Raw genomic sequence first — 21,089 nt, forward strand, 5'->3', positions numbered from 1 at the left:
CTGTCGCCCTCTCTGTCTCTCTCTTGGTTTCTGTCACACACACACACACACACACACACACACAAATAGAGACTATTATTCACTTAAAAAGCTATTCATTCTACAAATACAGGGGTGGGCAAAAGCACGTTTACAGTTGTGAACATGAGAAAAAGAGTTTCTTCTATATTTATCAACTGTGTGCCAGGCACACAATCTAACTGAATGTATCATTTTCTAAAATATTTTTTTTAATTTATTCATTTTAGAGAGGAGAGGGAGAGAAAGAGAGAGAGAGAGGAGAGAAAGAGAGAGAGAAGGGGGGAGGAGCTGGAAGCATCAACTCCCATATGTGCCTTGACCAGGCAAGCCCAGGGATTCGAACCGGCGACCTCAGCATTTCCAGGTCGACGCTTTATCCACTGCGTCACCACAGGTCAGGCTGAATGTATCATTTTCTTATGTTAATAATGGAAATTAAGTAAGTTTTGGCTAACATTCCTGTTGGAATACCAGGTATACCTGAGCATACTTGAAACCCAAAATATTAGTTATTTTAGAACACTTTTAGATCAACTAAGACACTTTCTGAAGTGTTCGCGTCAAATGCTCTAGATATTGCAGAGTTCTAGCAGAATTAAGTCAGAGCCATGAATGTTCCGAGATGTTGTAGAGAATGATCTTATTATGCCCGAAAAAGAGGTAGGGGGACTAGATGGGAAAGTGGTGGTGGAGAGTAAAGAACCGGGGAGGGGGGGGGTTGATGTAGAGCAAACCAAAAGGACCCAGCAGACCTGAGGAACAGAGAACTAAATGTAAACCTGATCACATCACTTGTTTGCTCAAACCCCTTCAAACGCTGAGAACAACACTGTTGGTTTCCTACCCAAAAGCTATTACTCTTCCCTTTCTTCCTTGCAGATAGAAGCCACCTATCACAAATGATGAAAATGTCAGATATTTTCCCAGCATTCAGTGCAGGTAGGGCTTCCCATGTGATCTGGTTCTGGCCAATGAGAGATGGGGAATTCTGCTAGAGGATTCTGGAAAAAACCTTCTTCCCTGCTTTTTCAGGCCATGAATGTAATTGTGTAAAAAATGTGATGCTTGGAATTGCTGCAGCTATTTTGGAACTATAAGGGAAGATACATCACAAGACTATAAAAAGTATTACACACACTGACAACAGCAGAGTGAAATGATAAACCATCCCAGGGACCACACTTGTTATATGAAAAAAATTTTGGCCCTATCTGTGGTGGCACAGTGACCTGTGATGGTGCAGTGGATGGAGCTTCAACCTGGAATGCTGAGGCCACCAGTTCAAAACCCCACACATACAAGAAGCAACTACTACAAGTTGATGTTTCCTGCTTCTTCCCACCTTTCTTTTTCTCTCCTCTCACTACAATCAATAAATATTAAAAAATATTTTTTTTCTCTGGTTTAAATTACTTTTAGTAAATTCTTTTGTTACCTGCAGCTGAAAACATTCTCATGAGTTCATTGTGTTACTACCTTAGAATAAAGTCCAAATTACTTCCCATAACTTGTGAAGTTCTTAAACTCTACATCATCTCCCCTCCCCCTTTACTTCTCTTAGCTAATCACGCACCATTCTTTGCGTTCTTCAGTTGTTACTTTCCAGTTCTCTAGATGAAGTCCTCTCTTGTCCCTCTGACTTGTTTCTAACTGGAACACCCTCCACTCCTACTTTTAACTGGGCGTGACTGCTCACCCTTCCACTGCGCCACCACAGGTCAGGCTGATGGCTCATCCTTTAGGGCTCAGTGAGATGTCACACCTCCTAGAAGTCTCTACTGAGCATGCGGAGTATGTATTTCCCACACTTACGACATCCCTAGAAATGTGAACTTCTATAATTATAGCACGTATTCGACTTCATCCTAACTGCTTAACAAACTGTCTGGTCCATGCAAATAGATTTTGTGTCTCTTTTGTTTTGTTTGTATCCCAAGAATCAAAATAATTTCAAAGATCAATTAGAAAAAGGCAATCATCTTTAGAAAAATGCTCAGACATGACAGGAAGTTGAAATGGTTATAAACTGGTGAAAAGACGGTGAGACCACCTAACAACCAGGAAATGCAGATTAGAAGAGTAATATCAGAGAAGTAGGTGAAGGGGGTCAAAGGTAAAAGGAAAAAAATATTTTCACCAGCAGATTGGCAAAATGAGAACGTTTACCCAATGCTGGAAATGGTGTAATAAAATAGTAACACTTAGAATTTGTCTACCATCTAACCTAGCTATTTCTTTAGTGTATTCTAAGGAAATAATTAGGCAATGTTCACCATAGCACGGTTTAATATTTAAAAAAAAAAAAACCCTGTAAAATATTTAAGTGTTTAAGATATACCCAGATACCTTGACATCAGTTTTGGTAATTTTTTAAAAATCAGACACCAAAAGCAAAATAACAAGTGAGACTACATCAAACTAAAAAGCTTCTTCACAACAAAGGAAACCATCAACAAAGTGAAAAGGCAATTTACTGAATGGAAGAGAGTATTTGCAAATCTGGTAAGGGGTCAATATCCAAAAAATATGTATATATAAAAAAACTCATACAACTCCGTAACAAAAACAAAAAACAGAGCCCAATCCAATAAAAAAAAATCGGCAGAACATCTGTATAGACATTTTTTCCAAAGAAGAGATATAGATGGCTAACAGGTGTATCAAAAGATGCTTATCGCCCTGGCCGGTTGGCTCAGCAGTGGGGCGTTGGCCTGGCGTGCGGGGGACCTGGGTTCGATTCCCGGCCAGGGCACATAGGAGAGGCGCCCATTTGCTTCTCCACACACCCCCCCCCCTTCCTCTCTGTCTCTCTCTTCCCCTCCCACGGCCGGGGCTCCATTGGACCAGGGATGGCCCGGGCGCTGGGGATGGCTCCTTGGCCTCTGCCCCAGGCGCTGGAGTGGCTTTGGTCGCGGCGGGGCGACGCCCCCTGGTGGGCAGAGCGTCGCCCCCTGGTGGGCAGAGCGGCGCCCCTGGTGGGCGTGCCAGGTGGATCCCGGTTGGGCGCATGCGGGAGTCTGTCTGTCTCTCCCCTTTAATATTAAAATTAAAAAAAAAAAAAAAAAAGATGCTTATCATCATTAGTTATCGGGAAATGCAAACCAAAACCACAAAGAGATTTCATCTCATACCTGTTAGAGTGGCTATTATAAAAAAGACAAGAAATAGCAAGTGTTGGTGAGGATGTGGAGAAGGGGACCCAGGGGACCCTCATCACTGCTGGTGGGAATGTGAACTGGTGCAGCCACTCTGGAAAACAGCCTGGAGGAAATCCCTCAGAAAATTAAAAACAGCAACAAGTGTATGATTCAGCAATTTATCCAAATTAAAAATAAAAACACGAACTCAAAAAGATGATACACATCTTCATGTTCATTGCAGCATTGTTTACAATCGTCAATATTTGGAAATAACCTAAGCGTCTACCGATGGATGAATGGATAAAGAAATTGTTTATAAGCCCTGGCCGGTTGGCTCAGCGGTAGAGCGTCGGCCTAGGGTGCGGAGGACCCGGGTTCGATTCCCGGCCAGGGCACACAGGAGAAGCGCCCATTTGCTTCTCCACCCCTCCGCCACGCTTTCCTCCCTGTCTCTCTCTTCCCCTCCCGCAGCCAAGGCTCCATTGGAGCAAAGATGGCCCGGGCGCTGGGGATGGCTCTGTGGCCTCTACCTCAGGTGCTAGAGTGGCTCTGATCGCAACATGGCGACGCCCAGGATGGGCAGAGCATCGCCCCCTGGTGGGCAGAGCGTCGCCCCTGGTGGGCGTGCCGGGTGGATCCCGGTCGGGCGCATGCGGGAGTCTGTCTGACTGTCTCTCCCTGTTTCCAGCTTCAGAAAAATGAAAAAATAAAAAAAATTAAAAAAAAATAAAAAAAATAAAAATAAAAAAAGAAATTGTTTATATATGATATTTATAGGAAAAAAAGAGAAAATACGTTTTTCTCATATATATGCAATATTAGCCACACACAAAAAAAAGAATGAAATCTTGCCACTGGCAACAACTTGGATGGACCTTGAGGGCATTGTGCTGAGTGAAATAAGTGAGAGAAAGACAAATACCACGTGATCTTATACGGAATCTAAAAAACAATGCAGAGAACAGGCTGGTGGTTGCCTTAGTGGGCAGGGGGTGGAAGGCAGCAGAAATGGGTGAAAGGGGTCAAAAGCGAAAAAAAAACAAGGGAGTTGTGTGCATTAACATTTTTTTCTTTGTAACTTCCCATGATGGAGATGATCCCTCTAGCATTTATAAAATCACAAGCATATAAATGTTACATTAATTTTTACTATATGTCCGGGTGGAATAGCCATAAACAGAAAGCTGTTTTTTTATTCCCCCTTTTTTCACTCATTGCAAGTGTACTCAAGTCCCTAAGTTCAGCATTTCTAGGGAAAAAAAGAGAAAAACGCCTTTTTTCCCCATTAGATAGTCCTAAAATGAGGGGAGAATCTTTTCTTTAATTTTTATCTTTATAAGACTTTATTCATTTTAGAGAGGGGGAGGGAGAAAGAAAAAGAGAGAGAGAGAGAGAGGAGGGGGAGGAGCAGGAAGCATCAACTCCCATATGTGCCTTGACCGGGCAAGCCCAGGGTTTCGAACCAGCAACCTCAGTGTTCCAGGTCAACACTTTATCCACTGTGCCACCACAGGTCAGGCAGGGAGAATCTTAGAATGTTAATTTAAGAATAAATTGTGGAACAAAAAAGAGAGGAATTTGGATACAAACCCCTTTCCTTTGACCCCCCCCCTTCCAGATTACAGCCCCATTTTCACTCTCATTTCTAAGGTGCTGGCGGCCGCCCAGGCGTGTCCGGGGTGACCCTTCAGTGGGGACCCTTCAGTGGAAGGATTTATCTTCCTCTGTGTTTATCTATGTGCTTTGCAGCTTCCCAAATTTTACTGCAGTTGTTTTCTTTCATTCTCTTTACCCTTATTAGTTTGTCTTAAAAATAACGACAACAGCAACAAATCCCTTGTGTTTTTATTAGAGGTTTTGAAACAGTGAATAGAAATGTTTATGTTTAACAGGACATCTTCAAACACTAAAATGTCACAATCCATGTAAAAGTCTGTTCCATGCTCTTAGCTGAACACTTTTAAAAATTATTTTTATTAGTGTGCTCGTCTCCTCTTACATCTGACCACTTAGTCTGTCTCTTTCCCGGCTAGTCTTTATCCTTGCCCTGTCTAAATACAGATATGTCATACAATTCTATTCTCCCATCTTGTTATTGCTTAAGCTCACCTATGATTTCACTTCAGCCGGCGCACAAATACGTGTATTATCTTCTATGTCTTGGCTACAGACTCATTTTTCGACAATCAGCATGATCTTGACACTAGCAAATTTCATATATCTGATGCGGAACCACTCTCTATATATTTATACAATCAGGTCTTCTGTGGACATGTCTCCCTCTTTTTACCTTTCCTTTTTGGAATTCACATAACCAAATTCTTGAAGCCTTGAAGCCCAGCTGTTAAGTCAAATGCCTGATTTTCCCTTCGCCCCTACAACTCAGACGTTGTCATCCATTTCTCATTGCTCAATCCTGGGCAATTGATTGTTTCCCATCTACTGTCTTGAATCTACCTTACTAGCCATTGTTTCCCATCTACTGTCTTGAATCTACCTTACTAGCCATTGTTTCCCATCTACTGTCTTGAATCTACCTTACTAGCCATTGTTTCCCATCTACTGTCTTGAATCTACCTTACTAGCCATTGTTTCCCATCTACTGTCTTGAATCTACCTTACTAGCCATTGTTTCCCATCTACTGTCTTGAATCTACCTTACTAGCCATTGTTTCCCATCTACTGTCTTGAATCTACCTTACTAGCCATTGTTTCCCATCTACTGTCTTGAATCTACCTTACTAGCCATTGTTTCCCATCTACTGTCTTGAATCTACCTTACTAGCCATTGTTTCCCATCTACTGTCTTGAATCTACCTTACTAGCCATTGTTTCCCATCTACTGTCTTGAATCTACCTTACTAGCCACTGAAGATTTTCCAAAGGGCAGTCCTTAATAATGACTACAGGAACTAAATCTTTAGCCTTACCTCCTAACACTCACAGGCTCACTGCACTCTAGACAAGTTAGAATACAGTAAACATTTTAACTTTTCAAATTTAGCATTTGACCTTTGTTTATAAGTGACTCTATAAAAGGCCAGAGGCATTTGCTGATTTATTGTTTTCCTGAAGCACAAATTCAAACCACATATACTACAAAAGTGGTGACAGGAAAAGTCACTTAATCATCATTGTGCCTTGACGAGTGCACCGCAGCCAATTTCAGTCTGGCTTTGCCGTGTTCTACTTATCATCAGGTATTCAGCAGTTTTTATTACGGTTCTGAAGGGACCACCTACATTTCTCAATTCTACCTTACTGTCTTTTAGAAGGAAAAGTATACGTTAGCAATGGCACTTATGATTTTGGTTATTTTATGGGTAGAACCATTGTGTCACAGGTTACTCTACTTGCTCACCCTTGAAAATGCCCAGTGCTTTCCGGTTTCCCAGAGCCTTGCTTACACTGTTCCCCCTCTCCCTCCCCTAGTGTTTTCATTACATATTGCTACATGAGTAGCCACCCCAAATCTTAGTGGCTCAAAACAGTACTTGCCCACAAGTGTATCTGCAATGTGGGTGGGCAGTGTTCTGAGAAGACGGCCGGGGAGGCTCAATATGGAGGATGGTCTACCTCAAGATGGCGCTCACAAGGCAATATGGAGGATGATCTACCTCAAGATGGCGCTCACAAGGCTGGTTGCCGGTGTTGTCTGTTGCAGGGCAACAAAGCTGAGGGAGTTGGGATGCGAGGGCTAAGGCTTGAATTTCCTCCATGTCGGTCTCTCCATGGGACTGTCTGGGCTTCGTCATCACATGGAAGCTGTCTTCCAAGAGAGAGGAAACAAAAGTTGCCAGAATATTTTAATGCCTGGACTCAGAATTAATTCCCACTATGTCATTTCTTCCAAACTCTATTGGTTAAAGCAGAAACAGGCCCAGCTCAGATTCAAGGGCAGGGCATGCGAGCTCCAACTCCTGATGGCAGGAGTGGTACGCATGTACAAAGAGGTGAAGTTCTCTGAGGCTGTGTTTGAAGACTGGCTACCATCATCCACCCTATCGCCACAACAATACATTTCCATCCCTTATGAAAAATACACTATCTCTTCCCCTACGGATATCAAAATGTTTCATTCTATTACACATCATGTCATAGTCTCGAACAAAGGTGAGCAAACCACAGCATGAGGGCCAAATCCAACCTGGGGACTATTTTTGTACAGCCCCTGAGATAAAAATGGTCTTTATATTTTCACAGGGTTATTAAAAACAAACAAACAAATAGAACATACACAGCGATCATACACGTGACTGCGAAGCTTGACGTACTTACTAGCTGACACTATACAGAAGTTTGCCAAACCTGGTCTAGGATAGCAGCATTTAAGTCCGACCCAAGTGCAGATGTGGCTCCTTACCTGTGGCTCCTCAGATGTTTACCTGTGATCTGCAGACTATTGAAATAAAGAGATGAAGTGTCCGTTTCTCACACACCTAATATCTAATGGCATGGCAAGGGCAGAAAATATATAATACATACATTCTCCCACTCAAAAAGAGGAGACAATGGGAGAGATATGGCAAGTAACCCATAGCAATTCTGAAATCCAACTAGTCAAATGATATCAGTTGCTTAATTTGGCCTACTCCTGCTCTTTGGAAATGATTCTCAGTGGCTCTCAGCTCCATCTTAAATCATCTTCTCTTTTCCAAATAGCCCATAATTGCAGATGAGTAGCTTCTTCCCTGTAAAGTTGAAGGTCCAGATTCTATTCATTATGAACAGTCTATTTCAGCGCAAGCTAGTAGAGATCCTTAAATAGTCATGGGTTTCTTATACTTCAAGTTATTATTATTCCTTCCTTAGGCAAAAGCCATAGTCATATTTTTTTTCAAAGACAGGTCCTTCTCTACCTCGGGCCAGTGTGAGACTGCTGTGGGCAACACCATTAAGAGTCTTAGAAGCCTTGCTGTCCAGTTGAAAGGATCTATTAAATATTTCTGGTATTTCAACTTATCTATTGCTGTATAACAAGTTACCTCAAAACGTAATGGCATAAAACAAAATCTGTTATTATTTCAGTTTCGGTTGGGTTAGGAATCCAAGTCTCTGCTTAGCTGGGTCCCTCTGCCTCAAGGTATCTCAAAGTCCACAATGAAGGCGTCACTGGTCTATGGTCTTGTTTTAGTCAGCTCAGGCTACCGTAACAAAATATCACGGAGTATGTGGCTTAAACAGCACACAATCATTTCTCACAGTTCCAGAGGTTGGGCAGTCCAAGATCAACCTTCTAGCCTATTTAGTTCTTGGTGAGGGCCCCTTCCCGGCGTGCAGATGCCCAGCTTCTCATAGTATCGTCACATGGCAAAGAGAGTGCAAGCTTTGGCGTTTCTTCCTCTTCTTATAAGGGCGCAGAAATCGTCATGGGGGATCTATCTTTAGGACCTCATCCAAAGCTTATTGCTTCCCAAAGAACCTAATGTTATTACATTGGGAGTTAGGACTTCCAAATATGACTTCTAACGGGATTCAAACATTCAGTCCGTAACAGATCTCATCTAAGGCTGCATTTAGGGAAGATCTATCCATTTCCAAGCTTACTCACATGGTCGCTGGCAGGATTCAGGTCTTTGTGGGTTGTCGGACTACAAGCCGCATTTCCTTGCTGGCTCTGGGATGGAAGCCTCCACTATTCCTTGCCCCATGGGCTTCTCCATAGGGCAGCTTGCATCAGCAGCTGGCTTCCAAAATAGGAAGCAAGTGAGAGAGCAAGAGAAGGTGTAAAGGGCAGGGGACCACGTTCTCTTTGCAATCTGAAGTGGAAGTGATATCCATCACTTTTACCGTGCTCTGTTTATTAAAAGCAAATCACTGGATCCACACTCAGGGGAGGGGATCACAGGAAGCAGGGATCACAGGGGGCAGGGATCACAGGGGGCCATCCCAGGGGCTGCCTACCGCAGGTCTTTGAGCTACACCCTTGTTGCAACCATCCCTCTGGCCATATTTCCCTGATACCACCTTGAACAGGGGTCCCCAAACTTTTTACACAAGGGGCCAGATCACTGTCCCTCAGACCATTGGAGGGCCAAACTATAAAAAAAAACTATGAACAAATCCCTATGCACACTGCACATATCTTATTTTAGTGATTTTTTTTTTTTTTTTTTTTTTTTTTTTTGTATTTTTCTGAAGCTGGAAACGGGAAGAGACAGTCAGACAGACTCCCGCATGCACCCGGCCGGGATCCACCCGGCACGCCCACCAGGGGCGAAGCTCTGCCCACCAGGGGGCGATGCTCTGCCCCTCCGGGGCGTCGCTCTGCCACGACCAGAGCCACTCTAGCACCTGGGGCAGAGGCCAAGGAGCCATCCCCAGTGCCCGGGCCATCTTTGCTCCAATGGAGCCTCGCTGCAGGAGGGGAAGAGAGAGACAGAGAGGAAGGAGGGGGGGGGGGAGTGGAGAAGCAAATGGGCACTTCTCCTATGTGCCCTGGCTGGGAATCGAACCCGGGTCCCCCACAAGCCAGGCCGACGCTCTACTGCTGAGCCAACCGGCCAGAGCACATATCTTATTTTAAAGTAAAAAAACACAACAGGAACAAATACAATATTTAAAGTAAAGAACAAGTAAATTTAAATCAATAAACTGACCAGTATTTCAATGGGAACTACGGGCTTGCTTTTAGCTAATGAGATGGTCAATGTCCAGTTCCATATTTGTCACTGCCAGATGTAACAAGTGATGTGATGTGCTTCCGGAGCCGTGAGGCGTGCATCCCATGTCACTGGAAGTAGTACTGTATGTGAGCGATGCCATGCTTTGCGTCTCTCACTGACCATCAATGAAAGAGGTACCCCTTCCGGAAGTGCGGCGGGTGCCGGATAAATGGCCTCAGGGGGCCGCATGTGGCCCACGGGGCCGTAGTGTGGGGACCCCTGACCTTGAATTTGACCTTTGCCATTAGGCCATTTCCTGTTTTAAGCTTTGTCTTCTGGAGAAGCTAGAAAAGACAAGTAACTTTATTTCAAATCCAGCAAGTCCTGGCTACTTTGTTTCCTCTAAATTCTGACTGAAGCTCACCTTACTTCTATATCATAGGTGTCTAAAGGAAACTATTTAGCCCTGGCCAGTTGGCTCAGTGGTAGAGCGTCAGCCTGGCGTGCGGAAGTCCCAGGTTCGATTCCCGGCCAGAGCACACAGGAGAAGCACCCATCTGCTTCTCCACCTCTCCCCCTCTCCTTCCTCTCTGTCTCTCTCTTCCCCTCGCGCAGCCGAGGCTCCATTGGAGCAAAAGATGGCCCGGGCGCTGAGGATGGCTCCTTGGCCTCTTCCCCAGGCGCTAGAGTGGCTCTGGTCATGACAGAGTGATGCCCCGGATGGGCAGAACATCACCCCCTGGTGGGCGTGCCGGGTGGATCCCGGTCAGGCGCATGCGGGAGTCTGTCTGACTGCCTCCCCATTTCCAGCTTCAGAAAAATACAAAATAAATAAATAAATAAAGGAAACTATTCAACCCTTTCAACAATCTATCCAAATATCTTCTTAGCCAGATCCACATGTTTATTAGGTATCTTTTCTATCTTCCATGTAACAATAGGCTAATTGAGCTAATTGTTCTTCCAATAGGTAAGTAAGTTCCCTGACAAGGTTGGCAGGTGGTACCCCCATCCGCTGAGAGCTCTGCAGGGGCTGGAGTCCTCACCAGAGGGCGGGCCTCCCCACATGGCTGCACGGGCTTCCACAGATAACTGCAGGAAGTGACTGAACCTCAGAACTGTCTAGGACAGTGGTCTCCAACCCCCGGACCAGGACCGGACCGTGGGCCATTTGGTACTGGTACCCAGAGAAAGAATAAATAAGTTACATTATTTCCGTTTTATTTATATTTAAGTCTGAACGATGTTTTATTTTTAAAAAATGATCAGATTCCCTCTGTTACTTGCGTCTAAGACTCACTCTTGATGCTTGTCTCGGTCACGTGATACATTTATCCGTCCCACCTTAAAGGCCAATTCGTGAAAATATTTTCTGACATTAAACCGGTCCGTGGCCCAATAAAGGTTGGGGACCACTGGTCTAGGAGGTAAAGATCAGGAGGATGCTGTACAACAATGTGAATATTCGGTATCCTACTGAACCGTACACTTAAAAATGGTTAAGATAGTTAAAAAAAAAAAATTGGTGAAGATGGTAAATATCCTGGTGTGTGTGTTTAGCCACACCAGGCTAAAAAGTAATAAATAAATCAGGGGAAGCCCTGGCCGGTTGGCTCAGTGGTAGAGCGTCGGCCTAGCGTGCGGAGGACCCGGGTTAGATTCCCGGCCAGGGCACACAGGAGAAGCGCCCATTTGCTTCTCCACCCCTCCGCCGCACCTTCCTCTCTGTCTCTCTCTTCCCCTCCCGCAGCCAAGGCTCCATTGGAGCAAAGATGGTCCAGGCACTGAGGATGGCTCTGTGGCCTCTGCCTCAGGCTCTAGAGTGGCTCTGGTCGCAACATGGCGACGCCCAGGATGGGCAGAGCATCGCCCCCTGGTGGGCAGAGCCGGGTGGATCCCGGTCGGGCACATGCGGGAGTCTGTCTGACTGTCTCTCCCTGTTTCCAACTTCAGAAAAATGCAAAAAAAAAAAAAAAAAAAAAAAAAAAATCAGGGGAAGATGATGATGGCCTGGAGGGGGTTAGGAGTGGGTGATGGGAAAAAAGGAATGTCAAGGATGAGAAAACCCAATAAAACACAGACTCTGCCTCAAAAAACTTTTTTGGTCCAGCAGAGGATGCAGAAGAGTTAACAATCCCAACATAGCCTTCTGCTGCTGCGCTAACATAGATCCAAAGCCATGCCTAGAATAAACCTTAATGCCTGCGATTCCCAGAGAAACATTTAAGACATAATTATAGGTTCAGATTTCTTAAAACATGCCTCCAAGTGAATACTGCCAGAGAAGCTGAGATGAGTAATAAAAACTACAGGTGCATACAATCTTTCCCTATCAATCGGTATGTAACCTGCTAGGCCAGAAGCAATGCGGTAGGGTGGTGGGCAGGACAGAGAGCAGATGTTTCTTGATCATTAGCCCGATTTTTCTAGAATATAAAGTCCCTTTGTTGTCTTATAACTCTTAGTGAGTCTGGAAACTATTGCTACTGAGGAGATCTCACTTTTGGAACTTTCTTTGAAGTAGTAAACAGGTCACAAAGATCATTTATATCCTGAAGGATTGTACATTCCCCACCCCCTATCCCCACCCTCTTTCCCCACATGCACAAAGTTTTACAAACAGCCACATTTACAGATTTTTACGGAGTTTTGTTGGCAACATGACTCTACTGTTGTCCCAAATAAGTCTAAACCATTCTTAATACACAAAAAAGACAAAACAGGAATTCCCCTCTTACTGGCATATTATTACCCCAGCCCCACACGCTTTTCTGAGAACCCTGAATTTCACTCTCCCCGTTGACCATATAGTCTAGGTCTCCCTGCTTTGTTGTCAAGTGCCTGATGTGTCAGTTGACGGCTGAGTGGTGCGATTTTTTATTTCTTGAAATCTCATCAGTTGCTCCATTCTGCACAAGCTCTATCTAGGGTCTCCCCTCTGCAAAATAACAAATAAAGACCACTACCATGTATCTGCCTAGTCCTCTTTCCGTAGCTTTTCATGCTGAGATCCTTCTGCGAATTCCAACCTTCCTGCCCCATCATGTCATTCAAGCCTGAGACTCAAAACTGATAAGACAATTTGTTTATTCATTCAAAAATAATTATTGAGAGCCTACTATGTGTTAGGCACTGTATAGGTTCTGGGCACACAACAATGAACAAGCCAAACGAGGATCCTCTCATGAAACTTATTCTTGCTTTTTATCCCAGAGATTTTTGACTTTTAACAATGAACAAAGTACTGGCTTGGCTTAAAGGCAAAGGAGTCAGGTTCTCCGTTTGGAATTAAGCCACGTTTCCCTGGGCGGGGTCAGAGGAGGTTCTCCCAGCGTCCTGGAATCACACAACTTCCACCTACTCACAATGGAGTCCGACTAGAACCATCAATGACTAGATCGGCTGTCATTTTTCTTGGGCCTTTGCCAGGCTCCAGCAACACAATGCCTTTCAGTGAAATATATTCAGTAAAAGGCCAGAAAGGCTAAGGAGGGTAACGCGCTGCCATTATTGGTCAGCACGAGGCCCCAAGACCACCACTCAGCCATTGCTCGGGAAGACATTGCCCCCTCGTGGTTCCTCATATAACCGAGTGAGGAACGGGAAGTGGAAACTCCTGTCCAAGTTTCCAGGTTAATTGCCGCCCTTGCCGCCTCTGAACTTCAATTGCAAGTTGAATCCACCGGGTTTATTTTCATCCAGGACACACCTTTCTTTTCCCCTAGAGAGAAATGACATCGTGACGGCAACCAAATCCCTGTATCAAAATCTTCAGACTCCCCTCACCCACCAAAGAAAAATCCAGTAGGTAAAGACAAGTGTCACCACTCTTTTTCTCTTCAATATGTTCTTAAAGCAGGTATCATATTTTCTTTGCTTTCCACAACTTGAACCAGGACCTGCGATTATGTTGCCGTGGAGTTGTTTTGGGTATCTTGTCGCCACAACACTACTTTAAGCTCCCCAACACGGAAGCCTTATCTTCAATTTCCACAGCAACCCTCGCCCCATTCCTAGCAGCACTCAAACCAGTTCATAAAGAATGTCCAGTGGGGTGGGGGAGGGGGTCGAAAGGGATAAACAGTTAAGCAAGCAAATAAATAATTAGATATTGTGCTTTGTCTCTGTGATGAAAAGGAGAAGTTAAGGAGAACCTACTGATGTATGGAGTTTTAAATTCATGTGTGTGTAGCAGTCACGTTTGAAAAACTTAAATGATACAGTATTGGGAAAGCTCTCCATGGTCCGGGAATACATGGAAATTTCCCTAATAATGTCAGCTCCCATGTATTGCAAGCTTAAAACTGGGTAAGAATGGGTGCTAGGTGCCACGGCTCTGCTCTATCGACCTTTCATCTCTAATAAGCAAACTCCTGAGCGATCAGCATAACCACGCCATTCCACAGGTGAGAAAAGGCCACCACGCAGTCCGGGGGGAGTGCAGAAGCGAGCCTCGTGCTCTGACCTCCCAGAAGGCCGAGCACCCCGCCCCCTCCCTTTTAAGCTGCTCTAACCCTCTGAAGATCATCTGTATTGGCCTCCAGCTCGGCTTGTAGGGAGGAATATTTCCTTAGCCAACAAATATTTGTCCAGTGTCTACTGTATACCAGGTAGCGTATTTTAAAAGCCGCGGGATTAAAAAGATAACCAGTGCACGGTTTTGTCTTCCAGGGAGATTCTCTCAAAAGAGTGAGAAAGACAGCCAGGTCAACAAATAATTGCAGAACAGTCTGATAAGGGCTGCGAGAGGAATCTGAACTGGGGCCCCGGGGAGCCTCGTGGAGGTCGACCTCGGCGGGTGCGGGGAGGCCGCGGAGGTGTTGGAGGGCCGGGCGTGGGAGGTGGGCTCCAGGCTGTGCCTGTGAGCGCCAGCGCGGGCCGCCCCCGGATGTCACTCGAGTTCTCGTATCTTGTCATTTCCAGCCACCGACTAGGAAGGGAAGAAATGGGTCTAACCCGGTACTGAAAAGGAGAGGTAGGCTTAGGGATAGGAGTGCAAGTCCCTCGAGAGAAGCCAGCAAACAAAACTAGCACATCGCACTTCGCGGCTGTCGCTCGGGTAGGGCCTGGTTCTCCCGAGCCCCGCGCCCAGCTCGCGCGCACCGCCACGCCAGTCCGCCCGCTCGGGCCCCGCACCGCCGCCGGGGCGCCCACCCGAGGTTACCCTGAGGACCTGCCCACCCCTCGCGCTCCCAGCCCTAATCCTCCGACCTACCGCGCAGCCCGGGCTGGGGGTCGGCGGCATCCCCCGCGGCCCCTCCCCGGCGCGGCCCCTCCTCCGGCGGGGGGCTTCGCGGTCCTCGCGCTGTCCCTCCGGGCGACAGCCTGCAGCCCAGTCCAGGGAGGGCGGAGAGAGGAGGGGGGAGAGGAGGAGGGGAGGGAGGGGAGGAAGGCAGGCGAGAGAAAGGGAGCTGCTCGGATCCGGACTTCCCAGAGCCTGGCTGGAGCGCGCACTCAGCGGCTCTCGGTCCCCGCGTCCCAGCCGCGCCCGCCGCTCCGCGCCGCCGCCGCCGCCTCCTCCTCCTCCTCCTCCTCCTCCTCCGCCTCCCCCCTGGGCGCGCCTCACCCCTCCCGCAGGAGCTGCTGGGCTCGGGTTGCGGCCGCCCCCAGCCCCAGTCGGCCACCTCCCCAACTCTCGGGTGACTCTTGCGACGCGCGTCCTCGCCCCATCCTTTCTTCCTTCCTTCCTTCCTTCCTTCCTTCCCTCCCTCCCTCGCGCCCGCCCTCGCTCTCCAGGTCTCCCGCCCGGGTCCCGATTGTCTCCGTCCCCTCCTCAGTCAGCCGGCGCCTCGCCTTGCCCGGAGTCGCCCTCGCACTTCCTGAGTCGCCGGCCGCCGCAGCCGCGCCGCGCCCGGGAGCCCGAGCCGCTGCTGCCCGGCTCCAGCCCGCCGCGCCCGGGGAAGGGAAGAGCGGGCGAGCTCGCCCTCGCCCAGCCCCGCGCCCCAGCCCTGTCCGGCGAGCAAGGACCGGGAAGATGAACAACGGCGTCAAAGCCGAGAAGGAGAACACCCCGAGCGAGGCCAACCTTCAGGAGGAAGAGGTACGGAGCGGCTCGCGCGGTGGCGGGCACGACCTGGGACGCTGGCCGCGCGCGGGCTGTGCCCCCGGTGCGGGCGAGGCCGGCGGGGCGCGGGTCCCGGGGCGCCGCGGTCCAGGGCTTGGGAGTCACTCCAGACGGTGGCCCCGGGAGGGTGTCTCCTCGAAGAGTGTTTTTTTGTGTTGTGTTTTTGTGGGTGCGTGCCTAAAATTGCGTAACTGAGGACTTTTCGGAGACTTTTGTAAGCATAATGCTCAGCTTTGTTTGCCCGAGATTTTAAAAGCGGAATCGAGAAATGACTCCTGACTGACCTCAGGTTATTGGGACCCGGAGGGTCAGGACTTAGTTCTGCGTCTGGCGCTGGAAGTTGTGGGGTGTGTTTGTGCGTGCGGTTTAAGGAAGAACTTAGGGAAAGTTTGTCTTAAAAGATATCTTCTGTTCCCTGCCCCCTCCCTTTCAGCATTGAAAGTTCTTGGTGAAATATCTTTCCAGCGGAGGCACTTTGGATTAATAGATAACTCCCGAGCCGCATTCTTTTCTGATGAGTCAAAGACCCCGAACCTGGGTGATTAGGTTTTGTACATTTAGGGCGATGCGATTGTGGGGAGCGGGGAGCGGGGGGCGGGGGTGGGAGGGAGGGGGGCGTTTAAAACTTTACAGTCCACCAAATGATCATAGAGGCTATTTTAATAGGACTTTGACTTCCGAGTGTACACTTAATGTGGGTCTCTACTGACGATAAGAATGTTGCCGCTGTGCAGCGTTCTTTGGATAGAAACAAAGTTTCACCAAGGGAAGGAGGGAACTGCTAAACACGCGTTTCAGAAGTTTGTCGTGAGGATATTTTGTGTTATCTTACTCACTGGTTCTGTTCCTGCAGGCATATTATCAGGAATCCAGGAAACAGTATTTTTCGCCCACCTTTTAAGATCCTACCTACTTAAGCTCTTAAACATTCTAGAAGGAACTTTAGAGTATGAGTTAGATGCAAGGAAGCATGCATCTAGATGTCACCTATCAAGCATTCTTAGAGGTAGTGTATCCTAATATATAAAGTTAATAGAATGGTAAGCAGATTCTAAAGGGGTTAGGATGTTGAGGTTATTATTCAGATATTGAGTTATGTGCAAACTAAAATTCTGATAGTGGAACCCAACTTTGTGGAGGATTTAATAAATATATATAATTCATCAACACATTTCCCACTTGCAAAATGGGAACTGTTTAAATGAGGAAGATAAAGGAGAGACTTAAGATCATGCAAAATTAATACAAGATTTTATTCTTAACACAATAGTATGATAGTATAATTTAGGTGAATTGCAGCAAGCCAGAAAATTGCCTTCTCACTTGAGGAAATTGCCCACTCGATTATAAATGGTTATTTTGAAAGGTATTGGTGACTTCTTTTTAACTATAAGTGAAGGAACAGTATTGACATTTTCTTTTTCAAAGAAATAAAGATTCAAATTTCAGGTTCTATTTTTTTTTTTTCCAACCTTGCTGGCTGCTTTGCTATTTATTTTCCCTACCATTGAAATGTAAGACTAAAAATGATGACAAGTTTGCTTTTTTTAAAAAGAATTGCTACATTTAACTAATTCACCTACTAACACACCAAAGTAATAATTGCTTGAGAAACCTTTCTGTTTCTATTACGTGAGGCTATATTGTATGAAACCCTCTTTCTCTGTTCACCCAATTGAGAAAACTTGTAAATGGAAAAAGTTAATCAGACAAATTAGATTTCTTCTTCCTTTTTGCTTTTGGTAGGTAGGAAACAAGGTTTGAGGGTTCCAAAACCGTAACCTACTTAACTTGATAGAATTAAATAGAGAAAAGTCACATTTTTCTGGTTGATCGTTCTCAGCCTCACTGCTGACAGCACTCAGGTGTTGTCTTCCCGGTTCCTGGTCGCCTTCATGTGTGAGGTTGTGTCCAAGTACAATCAAGGGGGATCCCAGTAGTCACTGCCTCTTACCTGTCCTGATGCCCTCTGACTGTTCCTGTTCAGGCCGGAATGGCATGTGGTCCTAGAAGGTGACAGTAGCTTTAACAAGGTTTTTATTATTTTAAAAATAAGAGGACAGTTAGGAAGATTTCAGAACCCAAACTGTACAAGAGGTGGAGTGTGGAACCATGTACACCATGAGGAGAAAGGGTTTTTAATGTTAAAAGTTAAGGAAAAGTGAGTAAGTTGGCCTGAATGATCCAGGTAATTTTGCTCTAATTCCCTGTTTTGGATTTATGTTTTGATTTTGTAAAACTCCTGACCTTTTTTGTCTAACCCTGAAAGCCACAAGTAAAATAAATATGGTTTTTAGTAAGTCTCATTAATGGTTCAGCATTCTACAAAACCATCACACTGGATTCTTTCCCTGCCCACCCAGCGACCAGCAATTTGTCCTCAAACACATCTGAAAGTCTTAACTGAGGACTCCAGTAAACAGCACTCACAAAACAAAATGCGTATACACATAATGACAAGAGAGGGAAAATGTGTTTTGTTGTAGTTTCTGGTGGTGACTGAACTGATTGGGAAGAGAGAGTCCAATTATCATTAAGAGAAAATAGTTTATTTCGTAGATCATGAGGGTAATTTAGGCTTTCTCTGCCACATTATAGAATCCAAATATTTTCTATTTAAAAAAAAAATGTGTTCTTTTTATCTTTTGGACATTTTATTCCTGCATGAGAAGCTTCTAAAGCTTACTCTGAAATAACTGATGCAGAAATACTTATTTGGTTCCAACTGTATAGATTAAACAGCCTAGGATTTAGGAGAATTTCTGTGGCTTTTTAAGGTCGGAAGATTTTGAGAATATGGACAGGATGTGGACTTCTGCTTTGGATAATATTTAAAACTCGGAAAAGAAAATGATTTTAAGATTTGGCCAGCCAACTATGTAAGAGATAACACCGCTGGCTTTCTAGTATTCTATACATGTGTATTCCTATGCAAGTTGTTCCTACAAAGAAAAACCAGTTGTCAAAATCTTACTGGGATCTGAGGTTTATAAGGCTTATATATAGGGTATTAGATTATTTCTTATATCATTTCATAATTATTACAATAGAATTTGCCTCTAATTTTGGACTAGGCAGGATTCTCTTAAATACCTTTGGCAGTTTGCAGTTGACCAGATTTTATTAAAATTAATATGTAAGTAATGGACTTACACTTAATTGTCTTAAATATAGAGATTAAAAAAAATTCTAGTAGTGGGTAAAAATAATTTATTTTTAGTCACTGAATATTCAAAATAGGAATTTCTTCAGCTGAATATGTAATTTGATTTGATTTTTTTATTTTTATCTGTCTTTGGGTACTTTCAGGCTGATTACAAATTATTTTTAAAAGGTGTTTTATTAGGTTGCCTTGCCGGTGTCAGAGTAATTTCTCCTTAAATTGCTTTGACTGAATTTTCTTGTACTCAAAACTGAGAAAGCAAAAAGCTTGGCAGTGTTGTAATATCGATCAAAAAGATGTTGGGCAGAAATCACGTAGTAAAGTCAGTTCTTCAGAAGTTAATACAAATCTTGACCTCGCATTTCTTCTTTTAAAATGCCTAGTAATTTTGCCAAAATATCGGGGTCATGAAGAAAATGGTTTCTTTGAATTGGCGCAGAGAAGAGGGAACCACATCGATTTGATGTGGCGGCCTCGGGTTTTCGTTGAGCGTGAAGATGACTCTACATTGTGACTTGCGGAAAGGACAGAGTGGTTTTATACAATTTAACCAAGTCTGGAGTCTCTGTCACTCCAAATCAAACCTATTACAAGAAACTTATACTTTGGTCAATAGACTAGGATGTGGTGACAGTGTTTTAGATGATCACGTGGTGACTTCCTTGTGAAATGATGCTGCAGGACCATTGCCACTATGGCATTCGCTTTTGTTATTTTTCCAGTAGTGGCTTTAAAATTTCCCCGATGAACCTTTGTGCTCACGTGGAGTCTCTTTGTTTCCAGTGCCGTTTGTTTATTGGATAGACAGTTTGGATAGGGTAGGGCAGAGGTTCCCTTTGGAGATGCTTTTATTTCATTTTTGTGGGGTTCATATTAATTTTTGCTTTGGGGACCAAAGTGATTAATGTTGGGACAGGGAAGAAAACAATATTTGGGTGGCTTAAAACACCAGAAATGTGTATTCTCTCACAGTTTGGGAGGCCAGAAATCTTCGAACCAAGGCGGTGGCATTGCAACGCTTCCTTTGAAGGCTGTGTGGGAGAGACTGATATTGTGTCTTCCGGCTTCCAACTACATCTTAATTGAGGGGATAGTCTTTAATGTTATAACATTAATTGAAAAAGAGTAAATTTAAAAGATGTATACTATGTGATGCCAGTTCTTTTAAAAGATACACATAGAAAACCCAATATTAATAAAAGTTACTGATTGGTGTATAACTATAGATCATTTTTATTTACTTTCTGATGCTTTTCCGTACTTTCTGAATTTTCTAAAACGAGCACGTGAACGAAAACAGTTGAAATATTTTGCTCTCTAGATGTCATTAAATTTTCTTGCCATATCTATAAGGTGTCACAAAACCCTTGGGTTGGTTACATTTGGTTTTATTCACAAGCTTTGCTGCAGGCATCAAACCTCTGTAGGCTCTTTGCGATGTTTATCTCAGCCATTTGTTTATCCTGGCTCATTATAGTGATCTTCAGCAGCTCTTTGTTCTCCTCAGCCTCCTCAGTCCATCCCTGTACCATGTCACCGTGTCCTCTGATGCCGGCTCCTTTGGCACTCCTTACTCTGTTCTCCACACTGGAAGGTCCTAACCTGACACTCAGGATTGCCCTCACGTGCTTTTATACCCTGCAAACCATTTGCTTCAACCATCATTTTCCTCCTGATTTAGCCTGAGCTGCTCCCAAGGCAGGAATCCAGGGCAGCCTACGTTTGTGTAGGATCCCATCCCCTGAATGTCCCAATCCCAACGAGATGATTTTCCACACAGTTCCACCTCTCTCTCCACATTATCTCCATTGAACTTCGTTATCTACATTGAATTCACGAATCACTACCTTCCTTCCTGTAGTTTTTTAAAAAAGATATATGACATCTTATCACCATTCCCAGTACTCACCACCTACTCAAAAATAGTGCCCCAGCACCAGAGACCTACCACATACAGCTGTAAGCTACATGCATACACAGTTCTTAATAAATGCATAATTTATAAACATATGCAGTGGACTTATTGGTAGGGTTGGTGTGATGACTTTGTATAGGTAAGCTGTTCCGAAGCAGCAAGTGTTTGTGATTGAGATCCC

The 21,089-nt window shown here is 45.0% G+C and overlaps 1 protein-coding gene and 1 non-coding gene across 5 annotated transcripts in view; both read left to right on the forward strand.

The window, feature by feature from the left end:
• Positions 1–3,480: 3,480 nt before the first annotated feature.
• TRNAP-AGG (transfer RNA proline (anticodon AGG)) lies at positions 3,481–3,556 on the forward strand. Its single transcript has one exon. It is a non-coding gene; the product is annotated as a tRNA-Pro (tRNA).
• Positions 3,557–14,358: 10,802 nt separating this feature from the next.
• RBPMS (RNA binding protein, mRNA processing factor) overlaps positions 14,359–21,089 on the forward strand; it is a 193,848-nt gene continuing 187,117 nt past the window's right edge. The window contains exons 1-2 of one of the 4 annotated variants that reach the window (XM_066235044.1): positions 14,359–14,376; positions 15,544–15,806. In XM_066235044.1, coding sequence (XP_066091141.1) covers positions 15,741–15,806 — 66 coding nt within the window. In that variant the 5' untranslated portion in view covers positions 14,359–14,376; positions 15,544–15,740. Of the gene's footprint in view, positions 14,377–15,099; positions 15,807–16,329; positions 16,369–21,089 lie in introns of those variants that run through there. The other 3 variants (XM_066235041.1, XR_010726027.1, XM_066235043.1) reach the window with 3 other exon arrangements.

The sequence above is a fragment of the Saccopteryx bilineata genome, chromosome 6 (assembly GCF_036850765.1).
Source record: "Saccopteryx bilineata isolate mSacBil1 chromosome 6, mSacBil1_pri_phased_curated, whole genome shotgun sequence".
NCBI classification, from domain to species: Eukaryota; Metazoa; Chordata; class Mammalia; order Chiroptera; family Emballonuridae; genus Saccopteryx; species Saccopteryx bilineata.